The following is a 15,016-nucleotide window of genomic DNA, read 5'->3' on the forward strand; positions in this document are numbered from 1 at the left end:
AGCTTTGTCTTCAACCAGTGTTCCATGACTTCTTCTGGACATTTTCTCCTCAGAGGTCCTGTATTGAGACTTCTTTAGTTTTTCAAATTGTTGACATGTCTGTGAAAGCAAACCATAGAGGGTCAATTTACACTCTCAGGAGTTAACAGAGAGCTCTAATTGCACAACAGTATAAGCAATGTATCTTGAAACTTAATGTTTTGGTTTATTAGAACTGCAGTAGAGAGTCAGGACTTTTTAGAATGGTCTCCTTAAATTAAAACACTGCAAAATCTGGAGGTTTTAGTGGCATTGACACCTGCTACTGCTTCTGTCCCCAGACAGCACTGCTCAGGGTCCCTGGTTCCACAATAGGATCTGTGAATGTTAATAGGTACTACCTCACAGCTGGTACTGTAGGTCAGATGGATGGTGTAATCAGAAAGCAGTTTTACCTTTTTTCTACAGGAAAGAAATTCCCAGAGTAGCCTTAGCAGAGATCAGCGATAAACAAGGCTCTGTAGATACCACTCTTTGTCAGTGGTCTCCATGTTTGGAGAGTCAATGGAGCTTAAAATGCATATCCTTTTTCTTTGCCTTTTGTTGCAGGAGTCTAGTCCTCTTGATTTGATAGTGTGCCATTTTGAAAATGTTACTATGCCTGTTCCTTAGCCTCACACAAATTATTTATTATTTATAGTCCCCTAGGAAATGTCCTCTGAATTTTAACTTACCAGAGGAAATGTCCTCTGAATTTTAATTTTTTGTTTGTTTATTATATAGACATTTATTAATCTGTCCCCATTTTTTGTGGCAACTGCTTAAAATAGAAAGGTTTTGTTCTTATATGGAAAAACATATTGTGAGAGAAAAATACTTTAACTACTTTAAAATGTCAATTTTAACAGAAAAATCAAAGGTTTGCTAAACAGGCAAAGGAAAAAGTCCCCTGGGAAGAAAAAAAAATTGTTTGCTTTTTCCTTGGTTGGGAGGCCTTTTACAGCAAGACAGGTGAATTAGATAAAGGATGGGATATATTACAATTATTTGAAAAATCACTATAATCAGTACAAAGGGAGGAAGATAAATGTATGTAACTGTACTGGTCCTGACCTGTCTTTCTTTAGTAGGCATGTCTGGCCCATGTACTTAAAACACAGCAAAGAGAGGACAGTTGATGTTGTTTTTAGGTATACCTGTATGTTTATATATATATCTAGTTGGAAAAATAAAACAGTTGAAGGACAGGAATCACTGACTAACAGAATCACAGAATGGGTCAGGGTGGAAGGGACCACAGTGGGTCATCCGGTGCAACCCCCTGCTCCAGGGGGTTGTCCTAGAGCACATTGCACAGAATTGTGTCCAGATTGTTCCTTAATATCCCCAGAAAGGGAGATTCTACAATCTCTTTGGGCAATCGGTCACTGCACAGAAAAGAAGTTCCTCCTCTTGTTCAGGTGGAACTTCCTGTGTGTCAGTTTGTTCCCATTGCCTCTTGTCCTGTTTCTTGGCATCACTGAGCAGAGCCTGGATCCATCCACTGACACCCTTTCTTTAGATACTTGTAGACACTGATGAGAGTCACAGAATTATTAGGTTTGGAAGGGACCACTGGAGACCATCTAGTCCAACCCACCTGACAAGGCAAAGTCATCTAGGGCAGGTTGCATCGGAATGCATCAAGTTTTTTTGGGGTTTTTTTTTCTTTTGAGTGTCTCCAGAAAGGGAGACTCCACAATTTCCCTGGGTATCCTGTTCCAGTGCTCTGCCACCCTCAGTCTAAGGAAGTTTTTCCTCATGTTGAGGTAGAACTTCTCATGCCTCAGTTTCTGGCCATTGCTCCTCATCCAACATCAGTGCTGGGTCACTCCACTGACAAGAGTCCAGGACCATCCTCCTGACACCCACCTTTGAGATATTTCTGTGTTTTGATGAGTTCTCTTCTCAGTCTTCTCCAGACCAAACATTCCCAGTTCCCAGCATCTCTCCTCATGAGAGAGGAGCTCCAGACCCCTGATCATCCTTGTGGCTCTCCACTGGACCCTCTCCAGTAGCTCCTCGTCTCCCTTGTGCTGAGGAGCCCAGAACTGGACACAGCACTCCAGGAATGGCCTCGCCAGGGCTGAGTAGAGGGGCAGGATCACCTCCCTGACCTGCTGGCCACACTCTTGCCAATGCACCCCAGGATGACATTGGCCCTCCTGGCCACAGGGGCACTGGTGGCTCATGGACAGCTTGTGATGCACCAGGAGTCCCAGGTCCTTTTCCACAGAGCTGCTCTGTGGGAGCTCAGCCCCAGCCTGTGCTGGCACTTGGGGCTGTTCCTCCCCAGGTTCAGGACCTGGCACTTGCCCTTGTTGAGGCTCACCAGGTTTCTCTCTGCCCAACCCTCCAGCTGATCAAGGTCCCATTGAATGGCAGCAGAGCTTTCAGGTGGATCAGCCACTGTCCCCAGTTTGGAGTCACCAGCAAACCTGCTGAGGGTGCATATGGTCCCTTCCTCCAGGTCAGTGATAAACAAATTCAATGAGATTAGACCCTTGGGAGCATCACTGACTGCGGGCTTCCACGTAGATTCTGGTCCACTGATCAGGTTTTTTGACGGGACAGGGAGTGTGGAAGGGAACTATGAGGACTACATTCTGCATATCCCCTTTTTGTTGGAGCCTCTTCTTAGAGGAGATTTTGAGGGCTGTGTCACAGACTGGTTTCCATCACTGATGTGAAGTGTCTTTAAAAAAAAACTTTGTTGCCCTTGCAGCCTATTGCAGCAGACATTGCTTTATGTTTTAGTCTCTGGCTCGTTCCAGCTGTCACATCAACCTGAGCTTTGAAAATCATTATTCCATGTGGATTTTGTGCTCCCCTAATAGGACAGTGCCTGTACAAAGCCACTAAGCTGTGCAATTGTCAGTTCTTGATTCACCCCAAGATCCATCTAACCCACATTTCCTGAGCTTAGCTGCAAGGATGTTGTGAGAGACAATATATATCTGAGTTTGCCTCTCAGTCATTTCTTCTTGAGCCTGAACAGACCCAGGTACCTCATTCTATTTTAAGAAAGATGCTTCAGTCCCTTTGTCACCCTGTTGGAGCTAGTTGCTCCTTGTCTCTCTTGTAACGAGGAGCCCAGAACTGGAGAAAGCACTCCAGATGTAGCCTCACTAAGGCTGAGTAGAGGGGCAGGATCACCTCCCTTGTCCTTGACATACTTGGCCATATTTAATTCCAGGTGCACCTTGACCTTCCTTGTCTCATTTCTACTTACTCTGACAACCTCTCTATCTTCATTCTAAATGACCTTTTTCCATCTCCTGTGTATTTCCTGCCTGGGTAATGACAATTCTTCATTTGGTCATGCAAGTCTGTTACCATCTCTGCCTGACTTCTTGCACATCGTGATGTGTTGTTCTTGAGCCTGGAGGAACTTATCCTTGAACATCAACCAACTCTCATGCACCTCTCTTCCCTTAAGGAGCTCTTCCTGTGGGATTCTTCCAAGAAGATCCCCAAAGAGACTAAAGTTAGCTCTCCTGAGCTAACATGGTTACCATTTTATTTGCTGCTCTGCTTCCTCCTCCCCTGATGCTGAACTCCCAACCTACACATCCCCAGCAAGGCGTTCCCTGTTAGTGTAAGGTCAAGCAGCACAATATTCCTTGTGGGATCCGCCACTACCTGTGACAGGAAGTTGTCATCACTGCTTCTCAAGAACTTCCTGGGCTGTTTGTGTTTCATGGTGCTGGTTCTGCAGCAGATGTCAGGATAGTTAAAGTCTCCTACAAGAACCAATATCTGTGACTCTAAGGCTGTTTTGTGCTGCCTGTAGAAGATGTCATCCACCTTCTCCTGCTGCTCAGGTGGCCTGTAGCAAACACCCACAAGTGTTACCCCTACTGATCTGCCTTTTTATCCTGACCCATAAGCTCTTGACTCACTCACCATCCACCCCAAGATAGAGATCTTTACATTCCAGGTGTTGCCTCAAGAGAGGGTAACTCCACCACCTCGCCTTCTTGGTTTGCCTCTCCTAAATAGCATTTCCTTTATTACAGCATTCCAGTCACGTGAGCTCTCCCACCACATCTCTAATTGCAAAGGTCAGAGTCCTTTGACATCACACGGATCTCCAGTTCCTCCTCTTTTTTCCCCATTTTGTGTGCATTGGTGTACAGCACTCCATGGAAGTATTTGATTGTGTCAATATACCCAGTGGGAGTGCACAGTCTGTCTTCTGGTCACGTCTTTGGATTCATGTACCCTTGGGAGGCATCCCCTCCTAAGCATCCTTTTGCTGCTTGGGTGATCATTGTAGTTCTCCCCTTCCCACACCTTTTCTCTGTCAAGCCTGGCCTTGTTCCTGTCCCCCTTTAAATCCAGTTTAAACCTCTTTTCAGTGAACCCTGCTAAGATCCTTTTCCTTCTTTGAGCTAGGAGGATCTCATTTGTTATCAGCAGACTCAGTATCAGATAAACTGACCCATGACCAAAACCCCACAAATTCTGATGTTAACACCACCCTTGAAGCCATATGTTCCTCTGGGATTTTCCTGGGTTTTGCCCCATCATTCCCCACAATTGGAAGGAGAGAAGAGAACACAGCTTGTGCTCCAGATCCCTTGACCAGTTATCCCAAGGCCCTGAGGTCCCTCTTGATCATTCACAGCCTTTTTATTGGGACTTTGTTGCTACCCAGCTGGTAAACAGGTAATGGGTAGTGATCAGTTGGCTGTACCACTGGGCAGTTTGTTGGTGATGTCTCTTTTCTGGGCTGCATGGAGGCAACATACTTCTGTATAGGTTAATTCTGGTTGGCATATTGGGCTCTTCATTTCTCTAAAAAGGGAGTCACTACTGCAGTTCCTTTTTTTCTTAATTGAGGAGGTCAAAATGTAGGGAGTAGGCTGCCCTGTCCTAGACAATCGGTCCAGCCTAGATGGACTTCCATCCACATTCTCCTTTCCTGATTCTGAGATTCCAGGGCCCCATACCTGCTGTATAAGGGTACCTAGGAAGGTAAGTAGTTTGGGAGGAGATTCACCTGCTCCCCCCAAGGAGAAATCTGTTTCCACTCACCTCTGTCTCTAAGGTCCCATGTTGCCTGGTGGTGAGAGGGTGGGGGATCCATTGCTTCAGGTGAAGTGGACAGTGGGTGCATTTGAGCTGTGGTAGAATGCAGCTCCACCACTCAGTCTCTTCCTCAGCTCAATCACTGAGAGTGAAGATCACCAACTGAGCTAAGTGCTTGAGTTGGCTGTGCCTCAGTGCCCTTCCTGCTTGCCCTGCATGTGCAAACAGTGTCATGGTGCTCTGGCTCATGTTTCATGCTGTTTGCCCTCTCTGTTAATTGTGTTCCTGCTTGCTTGCCCTCCCTGGGGGCAGCTTTAGTGCATGTGGGGGTGGGCCCTCTCTCCTCTACTGCCATCTATGCTCAGCTCTCCAAAAGAAAAACCTTTTGATGTCTCTGTGTCATTATATTTCTAGTTTTCAGTTCTGTTTCTATGCCAGAATAAAGGCTAAGGGTGTAGTAAGAAGTAGGATAAAATAGTTTTGCTAGTAGCACCTGATTTTTTGTTAAGGTTTCTTGTAATTGATAGATCTCTGCAACTCAGTGAGGTGCCCCTCAAAGCTCAAACACCAAAGGAAACCAGCTTGCCAATGTTTAGGAAGAAAAGCCCATGTCTCTTTCATGAACCGTGCTTTTAAGCTTTAAAGAAAACTCTAGAAACAGTGTCTGGTGTAGCAAAAGAAATTATTAGCCAGTAAAAGAGAGAAGGTCTATTTTCTTGCAAAACTTACATTTCTGAAGTCAAAGGTTGTCTTATTTACTTTTGCATATTACCATATCACAAAAAGCATTAAAGAAGCTCCTTAATTAGTAAGAGCACTGAATATTGGTATTGCTGTCCAACAACCCTGTAGGGATCACAGTTTGTTTACTTAGACATTGGCCTTTCACCTGTGATGGCCAGAAACCATAGGCTGTTTTCTAAATTTGGCTCACCTTTTCAGTTCCTTCCAGTCATGCTATCAGAGTTTTCATCTATAAAAATCAAACACTGTAAATAATGCAGTAGCACTGAAAGTATTGTCCATGTTCATACTTTATTTCAGCTTAGTAAAGTGACATATGTGGCCTGTTAATTGCATTTTGAAATTAAATATTTTAGTGGCCTAGTCTATTTTTGTATTGCTTGAAGTATTTTAACAGCATTAAAAATTCTTTCCCTTCCAGAAAAATTATAAAATATTTATTTGGTCAAAGACATTTTGAACTGACTAGGGTACATCTCTATAGAAGCATGGAATCTTCTATTTTCATTCTAGGGATAGCTGTGTACATTTTTTTCCCTTTTGTGCTTGATGGAGGAGGTAAAAGAAACTAGGGTGCCTTGCTCACCACTAGTTTGGGACCTGTACCAAAAAGAATGCAGGAGAATATGGCTGGATAATACCATTTTGCTTCTTTTTAGACCACTGCTACAGGAATAATGTCACTCTATGTTCAACAAAATTGTCTATAGCTCTAAGAGAGGCATCTGAAACTTAGAAAAATCCTCAGTTTTCATCATCATATGGACTTGTAGTTGCATCCATGTTTGCCTTTTTGTGACCATGCGTTGTAGCTGAAGTACTAGCATTCAACTTGAGCTTGTACATTCTTTGTGAACAGTGCCTAAAATTTATTATCGCCCTATACCAGTGGAGCCTGTTTAAATGTAGTCACTGTTTCAATCACAGCAGGCTTTTATGCATCAAGAACCCAGTTTAAGTCTCTGAGGTCACTTAGAGCTCTCAGTGTAGCGTCTTGATTCCAGTACTGCAGTCTGCATCCTCTAACTGTAGTCCTAGCATTTCCTGACTTGTTACCATCTTAATTTCTCTATACCAGCTTGCTATTTTAAATCTCCCTCTTTCCCTATTTCAGGGCATTTAGAGAAAAAAAAATGTTCAGCAACTTAAAAAAATTTATTATGGTACTAGGCAAAATAAAAACATCTGTATTACACTGTTCTTTTGAAAACTCACTTCTGTATGAGACCTAATTAATCTGTGAATATATAAGTAGGGGGTTGATTACAAAGTAATTAAGAGATCACCTTTACTTCCCCTTTTCCAGCTGCTGCCAATCTGTCTACATTTATGTTCCAGAGCCTTCCTTATTTTTTTCTTCCCCCTTATGCTAACTTTATTTCTTCTTTGTAAAGCAATGGTCTTTCTTAAATTGGAGCATGTAATTCCTCACTAAGCAATTGTTATTAAGTCAACTGATAAAACTGCATTGTGGACAACTGGGTGCAGGCTATTGGAGTACCAAGGGTTATCATCAGGAACTAGGAATCCATTTCTAACTGAAGATTGTGCAAACTTTACTTTGTTATTTTGTTTTCATGTTTAACATTTCATTGTTTAACAGTTTATTAGGAGAGATAGTTTTATCATCATTACTAATAATATTTGTTCCTTTAGTGTGTTACTTGAATGTGAAGAAAAAAAAGAAAGTATTTTCTTTTATCTTTTGTCTAGGTAAAAATTATTTCATTAAGTAAAAAAACTTTTTGTTAATATTTCTTCTGGGTTTGTTTGTTTGGTGTTTTTTTTTCTCTTACCCTAGGAGTACCAAGAAGCAGCAGAGAAAAATAAGGAAAAAATTTATGTCCTTGAAAAAAGTCTAGAGAAATTGGCTCTTGAAAACATTTCTGTGAAAAAGATGTTAACACAGTTTCAAAAGGAGCATTCCTCCCTCCTGGCAGCCTGTGCACTATTGGCAGGGGCCCTGTATCCTCTGTATGGCAGACTGTGTTCTATGTCTTCCCAAAGAGACCTTCTCCAGGATCAGGCGAACATTTATGAATTAGTGAACCAGAAGATTAGGACCCTAGTTCATGCTCTCTCTGATGATAAGGAAAACAATCAAGATGAAGCAAAACTAAAGAGAAGAAAATCCCAGGGCCTGATTTATGTATTCCGAAGAGCTGTGATTGCAGTTTTGGCAGCCAACAGACTTAAGGTTTTAGCACAGTCTTCTAGTTCCCTCTTCATCTGGACAAATGGCTTAAAAGAAGGAATTGGAATTCCTGTTTGTGTAGGAGAATCCAAAGGCAAGCGTAATCTGTTAAGTAAGCTGATTTTTTTCTTCTTTGATAAATGTTGTGTCAAAAGACATGACTAGTGAATAACATATAGTAAGTAATATTATTTATAATAGAGTGTAAATACAAACTTAATGACATTTTAACAAATGTAATTTCTGAATTTGGAACTTCTAGATAACTTGATACATGTAATTTCCCCTAAAAGGAAATGCTTAGTCTGTTATTCAGTTATATTGGTAGCTACAATTCTATTCCATAGGTTGTGAAGATGAGAAGCTTGACTGTGTGGAAGCACTCCGCTGGTTTGCTAGTTCCAACCTCCTTGCTGCAATAATCAGTTCTGTCACTGAATTGCAGGATGTTGTCAACAAACCAGGTAATTTTAAAAGTATATTCTTGTAGTTGAAGATTAAAAAAATAATCAGGACGGTTACATCATCTCCATTTTTAGTATTTATTTAAACTATTCTGGATCAAATCTCCTGAGAGCTGTATTGATGGAACAGATTGAATTTTCTTTAATTGGTGATGTGATACTTTATCCTTCTGGTATATAGAGTCATGGGAACAGAAGGCTGGAGAGTGCTTTTAGAAAGCATTTATACCATTCTGCCTGTTTGACTGTGACATATTAAAAATAATCTAAACCACACAAATAGATATTTGGCTAACCTGTTTTTAAAAGCTTAGCCTAAAAAGTAGGCTAAGATTTTAAATTAAGTAACTCTTACAAGGTTCTTGTAAGAACCTTGAAGTAACTCTTAAAAGGTTCCCAGTTATCTTCTTAATCTGGTCTAATATTCAAGAAGTGTTTTCCTAGAGCTCAACCTAATATTTTTTCTATGGAGAAAATCTATGTAGTTTTGTTTTTATTTGATTTGTGTATTTCTTGAGTGCAGGCTCTAAAACTGACACATCTTCAACTTGGGACATTACAGCTGCTGACTGAAAGGAAATAATTTCATACCGTGTTTTATATTATATGAATTTAGTAGTTCCAAATCTGGAAAACAGTGAATTTCATGGATAATATTTTCATGTGTTTTATTTGCTATCTTACAGTTTTGGAGAGAGAAATAAAATGCTCTCAGTTTATACAGTGCATAGCAGTCCTTATTTTATGTCTCTGCAGTGTTCCCTCTCTAAGTTTATGTTTAATTAGGTTTGTGTCTAGATTTCCTAATTTTCCCAGTCTCTGCTTGTATAGAATTCTACAATGCCTATGAAAAATTGTAATGTCAGTCTTTGGAAATATCACCTCATGATTCCCAGCTGTTAACTATTTTCCTTAACTTATTTGCAGCAAGAACTGACCTAAGAGTTTGCTTGGTTCTCTGCATTGCTGCCATCCTTAGTTCTTCAGTAAATTGTAGTTTTAAAATACCAACACTTCTGTCACAGAATAAAGGATGTTTAAGGAGGGATAATTTATATGAATAAATGGAAGTAGCAGGACAGGGATAAGGTGATTCATTTCCCAGAAGCCTAAACAACAAATTGATCCCAGAAGACATTGAAACAAAATTGTTTTGATGCAGTTTCAGAGCTCTCTTCTTTGGTCATCCTGTTTTCAGTAACTTAAATTTATATCCTTACAAAGCAAAGTTTGAACTGTATTTCTGAGTATTTACAGGGTTTATACTGCAAGTGTTCCTGTGTACAGAGAGTATTGTGTAGGAACAGCAAATTGAAGAAGAATTGAGAGAAATGGAGCAGCAGCATGGATCTGCTGAAGTGACTGATTAATATACCATAAACAACATGATATTTTGGCAGTTTGAACAATATGGGAATTCTACTGGTCTCTATTTACTAGATATCTCTGCACTCAACACAGGCTTGATTTTTGAGAATTAGGAAGAGCCGTGCTGGGAATGTTATGACCACAGTCAGTTTGGTGATTCTTTAATATCTTATGTCTATTAAGTAATTTCCACAAAACCTCAAGGTCTATCTGCTCATGTATTACTTGGAATTCTATTGCTCATGAGATCAAGTCTCCTAAGAATTTTTAGGTCAAAAAATAGTAATAAATAATTTAAAGTTTGATATGAAATTTCCAGAAGTGTTGAAGTAATTAGGCTCTGAAGGAATATATTTGAAAGCTTCCACACTTAGAAAATTACATTATGTTGTTCTATAAGTAATATTTTAAGTAGAACTTAAATCTTCAAACTGACTTCAATTATGTTGAATTTCTTAAAAAATTATAAATAGGCAATTCTTTCATGTCTTTAAATAATGGCAGTTCCGGATTAGACTATATGTCACATGAGAGAGTTCTACAAGAAGGTGCTGTCTGGATCATCAATATGGAATGATTCAGTGTCTTAGAAATTATGTGTAAAAATTACTAGGTTCTGGGGAACCATTTGAGGCACCTTTCTCAGTCTTTTAAATAAGTGGTTCTGTTTTGACATTGAAGATCATTTCCCTTCGTAGTGTTAGTTAGTTTGGGTCTCATTCCAGCATGCCTTGGAATGATCTCTTTGCTTCAGTTTCAATGCAAATTCATTGCAGTGTTGGAGTTTTTTTGTTTGCTTTGGGTTTTTTTGTAAAGTTAGATTTTAGGTTTATTTGAACAAAATCTGTTCTCTCATAAACCAGAGACAGTAATAGCCAAAGTTTTCACTACAAATATCATCAACTGTTAAATATATAAAGCTTTAGAAGTTTGACATGAACATTTAAGTCTTGTATAGTACAAAGTTAATCCTGCTGACTGGTGTTCAATTTCACCAAAACAGAATAAACAAGAATTGTTTTTTCATCTTTCAGTGAAGTAATATTTGACACTTTTTTTTCATTTACTTAATGTAAAGCTTAATTGCTTCGTCATATACCTGTATTTGTGTTAATAATTTCTTAGAGACATCATAAAGTACATAATTTAACACATAATTTTTATTGTAATTCTTTCATCCTTCATGGCAGGTACTTAATATATATATACTTAAAGAGTCTATGCTCCTCTCAGTTATTACAGATACAGTTCCTTGTGGAACTGATTTATGTTTTCATTTTATCTTTCAAAGCAATAAGTAACTTCCTTCAAAATATTTCTGTCTATTTAGTCAAAGCTACTCTTCATAAAAATAATGGAGGACATGACTATTTATTGCTACCCCAACAAAATGCCTTAAGCTGTGATCAAGCTGTGTCAGGAATAATATTAGGAAGAAGTTTTTCACAGAAAGAGTGATAATATTGGAATGGCCTGCCTGGGGAGGTGGTGGAGTCCCCATCCCTGGATGTGGCACTCAGTGCCATGGTTTAGTTAAGGCGTTAGGGCACGGGTTGGACTTGATGATCTTTAAGGTCTCTTTCAACCTGGTGGTTCTGTGATATCTTGAACTGTACTGGTTAAGGAGAGTGCTTGTTTGGAAGTGGAATGATAATTTGAAAATGCTACCTCACATTTGTCTGCATTATTATTTTAAATTTACTTTTGATACAGTTAAACATGAGATTCTAGGCATAGGGAATGGGCTGCCATGCTAGGTACTACACATATGGAGAAACAATATGTGCTTCTGACAGGTGAACAATATCTCATAACCTGAGATAGCAAGTGGAAATACTGGGAAAAGTGAAGGAACAGTAGCTCATTGAGCTCCTTTATCCTATATATACCAAAAATCATGGCAAAGGACAATTTTTGAGAAGGTTTTGGCATCATCTTACATAGAAGGCCATAAAAATGTTCTAGTCTTAATTTTAGGTTAATTTAACTAAACATTCAACTAGTGAATGCATTCTGACTGGAGAATTGCAATAGCAGTTTTTTCTGGGTATGAAAAGAATAATTTTTTTTATTGCAAAGGAAGTTTAGTTAGTTGAAGTGCAAGATAAAAATGCCTCATCAGATTTTTAACTTCAAAGGTGCTATTTTAGTCATGAAGAAAAGACAGATCTACTAGTCACTGAGGTTATGGAGAGCATGTACTCAAAAATGATACTCCAGTTAAGCACTGGAGTCATTGGAGTGGTGCTATTTCAAAACTGAGCAGGAAAATGGCTTTGAAAGTAAAATATTTGATTTTATCATGTGCTTTTTTTGTTATTCCTTACAGATAAATCTCAACCTCACATGTAAATGATCTTCTTTGCAATGAGATTTGTAATAAAAATACATCAATAATCATGTTCTGTTTGCTTTGTACCTCTGGCTTTTTCCTTCACAGTCTATAAACAGAAATTCTTTAACTTAAGCCAGGGTTATTTTTTTCTGTTTATACTCTTAAGCAAATATTTTAGTTCACTGCAGCAACAGGAGATCTCCTGTACTACTGAATGTAAATAAGCTCTTCCATGCTTGTCATCTTACACTGATAGTATCATAAGACAAGTAATGACAGATTAAGACCTGCCTAGCAGAGGGAAAACTAAATTACAAGACTTTTATTAAGGCATAAATAAACCTATTAACTGTTATCTGGAATACCAATTAGTGGAAGGAGCACTGACAATTTTATTTATCAACATTAAACACAATTATTAATTACAGACCTGACGAATCTAGCAGTAAGCAGGACATGTTGGGTGTGCTGGGGCCTTAAGTCCATTATATGAGAAGGATGATTACCAAAATCCTGTGGGGAAATACGTAATTGTAGCTGTAAAATTTTAATTGCCTTGGAATAAGGTAAATTATATTCTCTTGTCTCAGAATATAAATAGTATGGCATTAAGGTACCAAGCCGCACTAATTTTGAACAGCAAATGATTTAGACATCTGTAGAGAGGAGGGAGGAAAAATCAAGAAACCCTCAGAAGTTTGCCTTGTAAATATTACAATAAAGTGTTTCACCATGTGCTATTACTTGTGACTTATTTGACCTGACTTCCATTTGCTTGCATTTGTCTTGCATGTTTTCTGAATTACAAAATTAGAACACTAAAGTATTTAGAAAGGATGGTATTGGGGAACATGATAACAACTGGACAAGTAGTCTGTGACAAAGAAATCCTATTCTTTAGAATCTTATTCTACCCTCCCATTTGTAAATTGATAGGATTAGAATTTTCATTGCTAAATACACAATTTGTCTTAAAGTCTCTCTCTGAGATATTCCTTTGAACTCAATCTTCCAGTCCTTAATGGAAAATTTCTATTGAGTGTCTTTAAGATCTTCTTTATTGTGGTTTCTTTCACTGAAAGAAACTGAAATAATAACCTATTTGATGTTTCTTTTCTGTGTTTTGGTTTGGGTTTTGTTGTTTTGTAGGGGTTTTTTTGTTTGACTGTTTGTTTGGGGGTTTTGTTTGTTTTTGTTTTTGTTTTTTTTTTTTGTTGTTGTTTTTTTTTTTTAAAAGGTACAAAGTCCTGGCTTTCTGGAAAGTTACTCTTAAGTGCAGCCAGGAATTCGTTTTCAAAACTTATGGACAAGCTGAATGTTATCATGGAGACAGTTCCATTAGACCACTGCAAGTACATTACTTATCTGGAGAAAGACTCCTTGGTACAGAGCCTGGCTCATGGACTCAATAAAATAAATACCCAGGCCCTGGAAGCTGGATTGTGTGACAGAGTATCCAGTATGGTATGTATAATTATAATCCTACCTTATGTAAGCAGTAGGTTCATGGCCTAAGTGTTAGGATGAAGCTCTCTTGATAGTACCATAATTTTGTTTCAGTTTATGAGACTGTTACATTGAACTATTACAACTATGTAGACATCAGATTCCCAACACCCAGAAGCATTAGAGCATGAATGTGTTTTCTCTTTTATGTCAAAGAATTTTAAGAAGAGATTTGATGTATCCAAGAAAAAGGGTTTTTAAAGCTCTTTCAAAGTTTTATTTGCTTTGTAAGAACTAACTTGCTTTTGGCTTCAATTAAATGTTACAGAATTGTTTTTTTGTTGTGGTTTATTTTTTGGGGGGTGGGGGGGGGTGGTGTTTCTGTTTTCTGGTGCTTTGTGTTCTGTCTTTCAGTAAAGATAGCTGTCTTCCCTATAATCAGAGGGAAAGGAGAAACCTGAAATAATTGATCTTTTATTGTCGGCCTCACATTAAAATAGTACTTTCTTGAAAACAGAATTTTCAGTTACCCTCAAGAGTACGAAGGTGAAACAAGTTCACTTTTTGCACTCATGCATCTTAGAGATGATGGACAAAATGAGAGCTTTGTCCAATTTGCTTGGGTATTACATGTGACTCTTTTATTGATAAAATAGTTCATGTTAAAGCACATAAATTTGTTTCTGATTATTGACAGAAAAACATAGAATCCTTGCAGAAGCAAATATTCGAATTTACACAAAGACTTCATACAGCAGAAGTGGAACGCCTCTCACTGCGCCTACAACTTGCAGAATTCAAAGCAAATTTCAGTGAGATAAAAAAAGAAGCAGACAAAGCACAGAGGCTGCAAGAGCAATTAAATATACTTAAGCAAGTAAGTATATTTGATTTAGAGGTGACTGCTTATAAGACATGTTTGTGTGTGTTCTTTTGAAAATAAGTATAAAATCATTCTAATATTAAAAGAATATTCCAGAAGATTTGCATTGTAAGTGTCACTAAACTAGAAGTCAGATGTGTTTAGAAAGGCTTCCCTTCCCCAAAAGTTTCTTTTTGATTTGTAGAATGAGGTGCTCTTGTAAATTATATGTTTGGTCTTCAGCAACCAGGTTTTCTTCTGTATGTTGAAAATGTTGATGTGATTTATATACCCCAAAAACATTTATAGATCTCATTTCAGCAGATTAAAGTCAGCTGCCATGAGGATATTGAATAAGTATGTTCATGAGAACTTCAAGAAGTATAAACTCTGTGTGGATATTGCTGAATATTATGATAGACATTTTTCTGTATCTTTGATGCTGGGTTATGCCCTGAGCTAGTCAATGTAAATTTTAGTGTGGCTGTTCCTCTGAAGGACTAAGTTTATGGAAGGGGAAAAAAATGCCCTCTTCTACATTCCTGCTATCA

The 15,016-nt window shown here is 38.5% G+C and overlaps 1 protein-coding gene across 1 annotated transcript in view; it reads left to right on the plus strand.

Annotated features, from left to right (window-relative positions):
* CCDC171 (coiled-coil domain containing 171) overlaps window positions 1–15,016 on the plus strand; it is a 155,472-nt gene that overhangs the window by 65,639 nt on the left and 74,817 nt on the right. Inside the window, exons 17-20 of the mRNA XM_036402800.1 lie at window positions 7,598–8,102; window positions 8,338–8,454; window positions 13,395–13,621; window positions 14,301–14,480. Coding sequence (XP_036258693.1) covers window positions 7,598–8,102; window positions 8,338–8,454; window positions 13,395–13,621; window positions 14,301–14,480 — 1,029 coding nt within the window. The remainder of the gene's footprint in view (window positions 1–7,597; window positions 8,103–8,337; window positions 8,455–13,394; window positions 13,622–14,300; window positions 14,481–15,016) is intronic.

Source organism: Molothrus ater, chromosome Z, assembly GCF_012460135.2.
Source record: "Molothrus ater isolate BHLD 08-10-18 breed brown headed cowbird chromosome Z, BPBGC_Mater_1.1, whole genome shotgun sequence".
Classification (NCBI taxonomy): Eukaryota; Metazoa; Chordata; class Aves; order Passeriformes; family Icteridae; genus Molothrus; species Molothrus ater.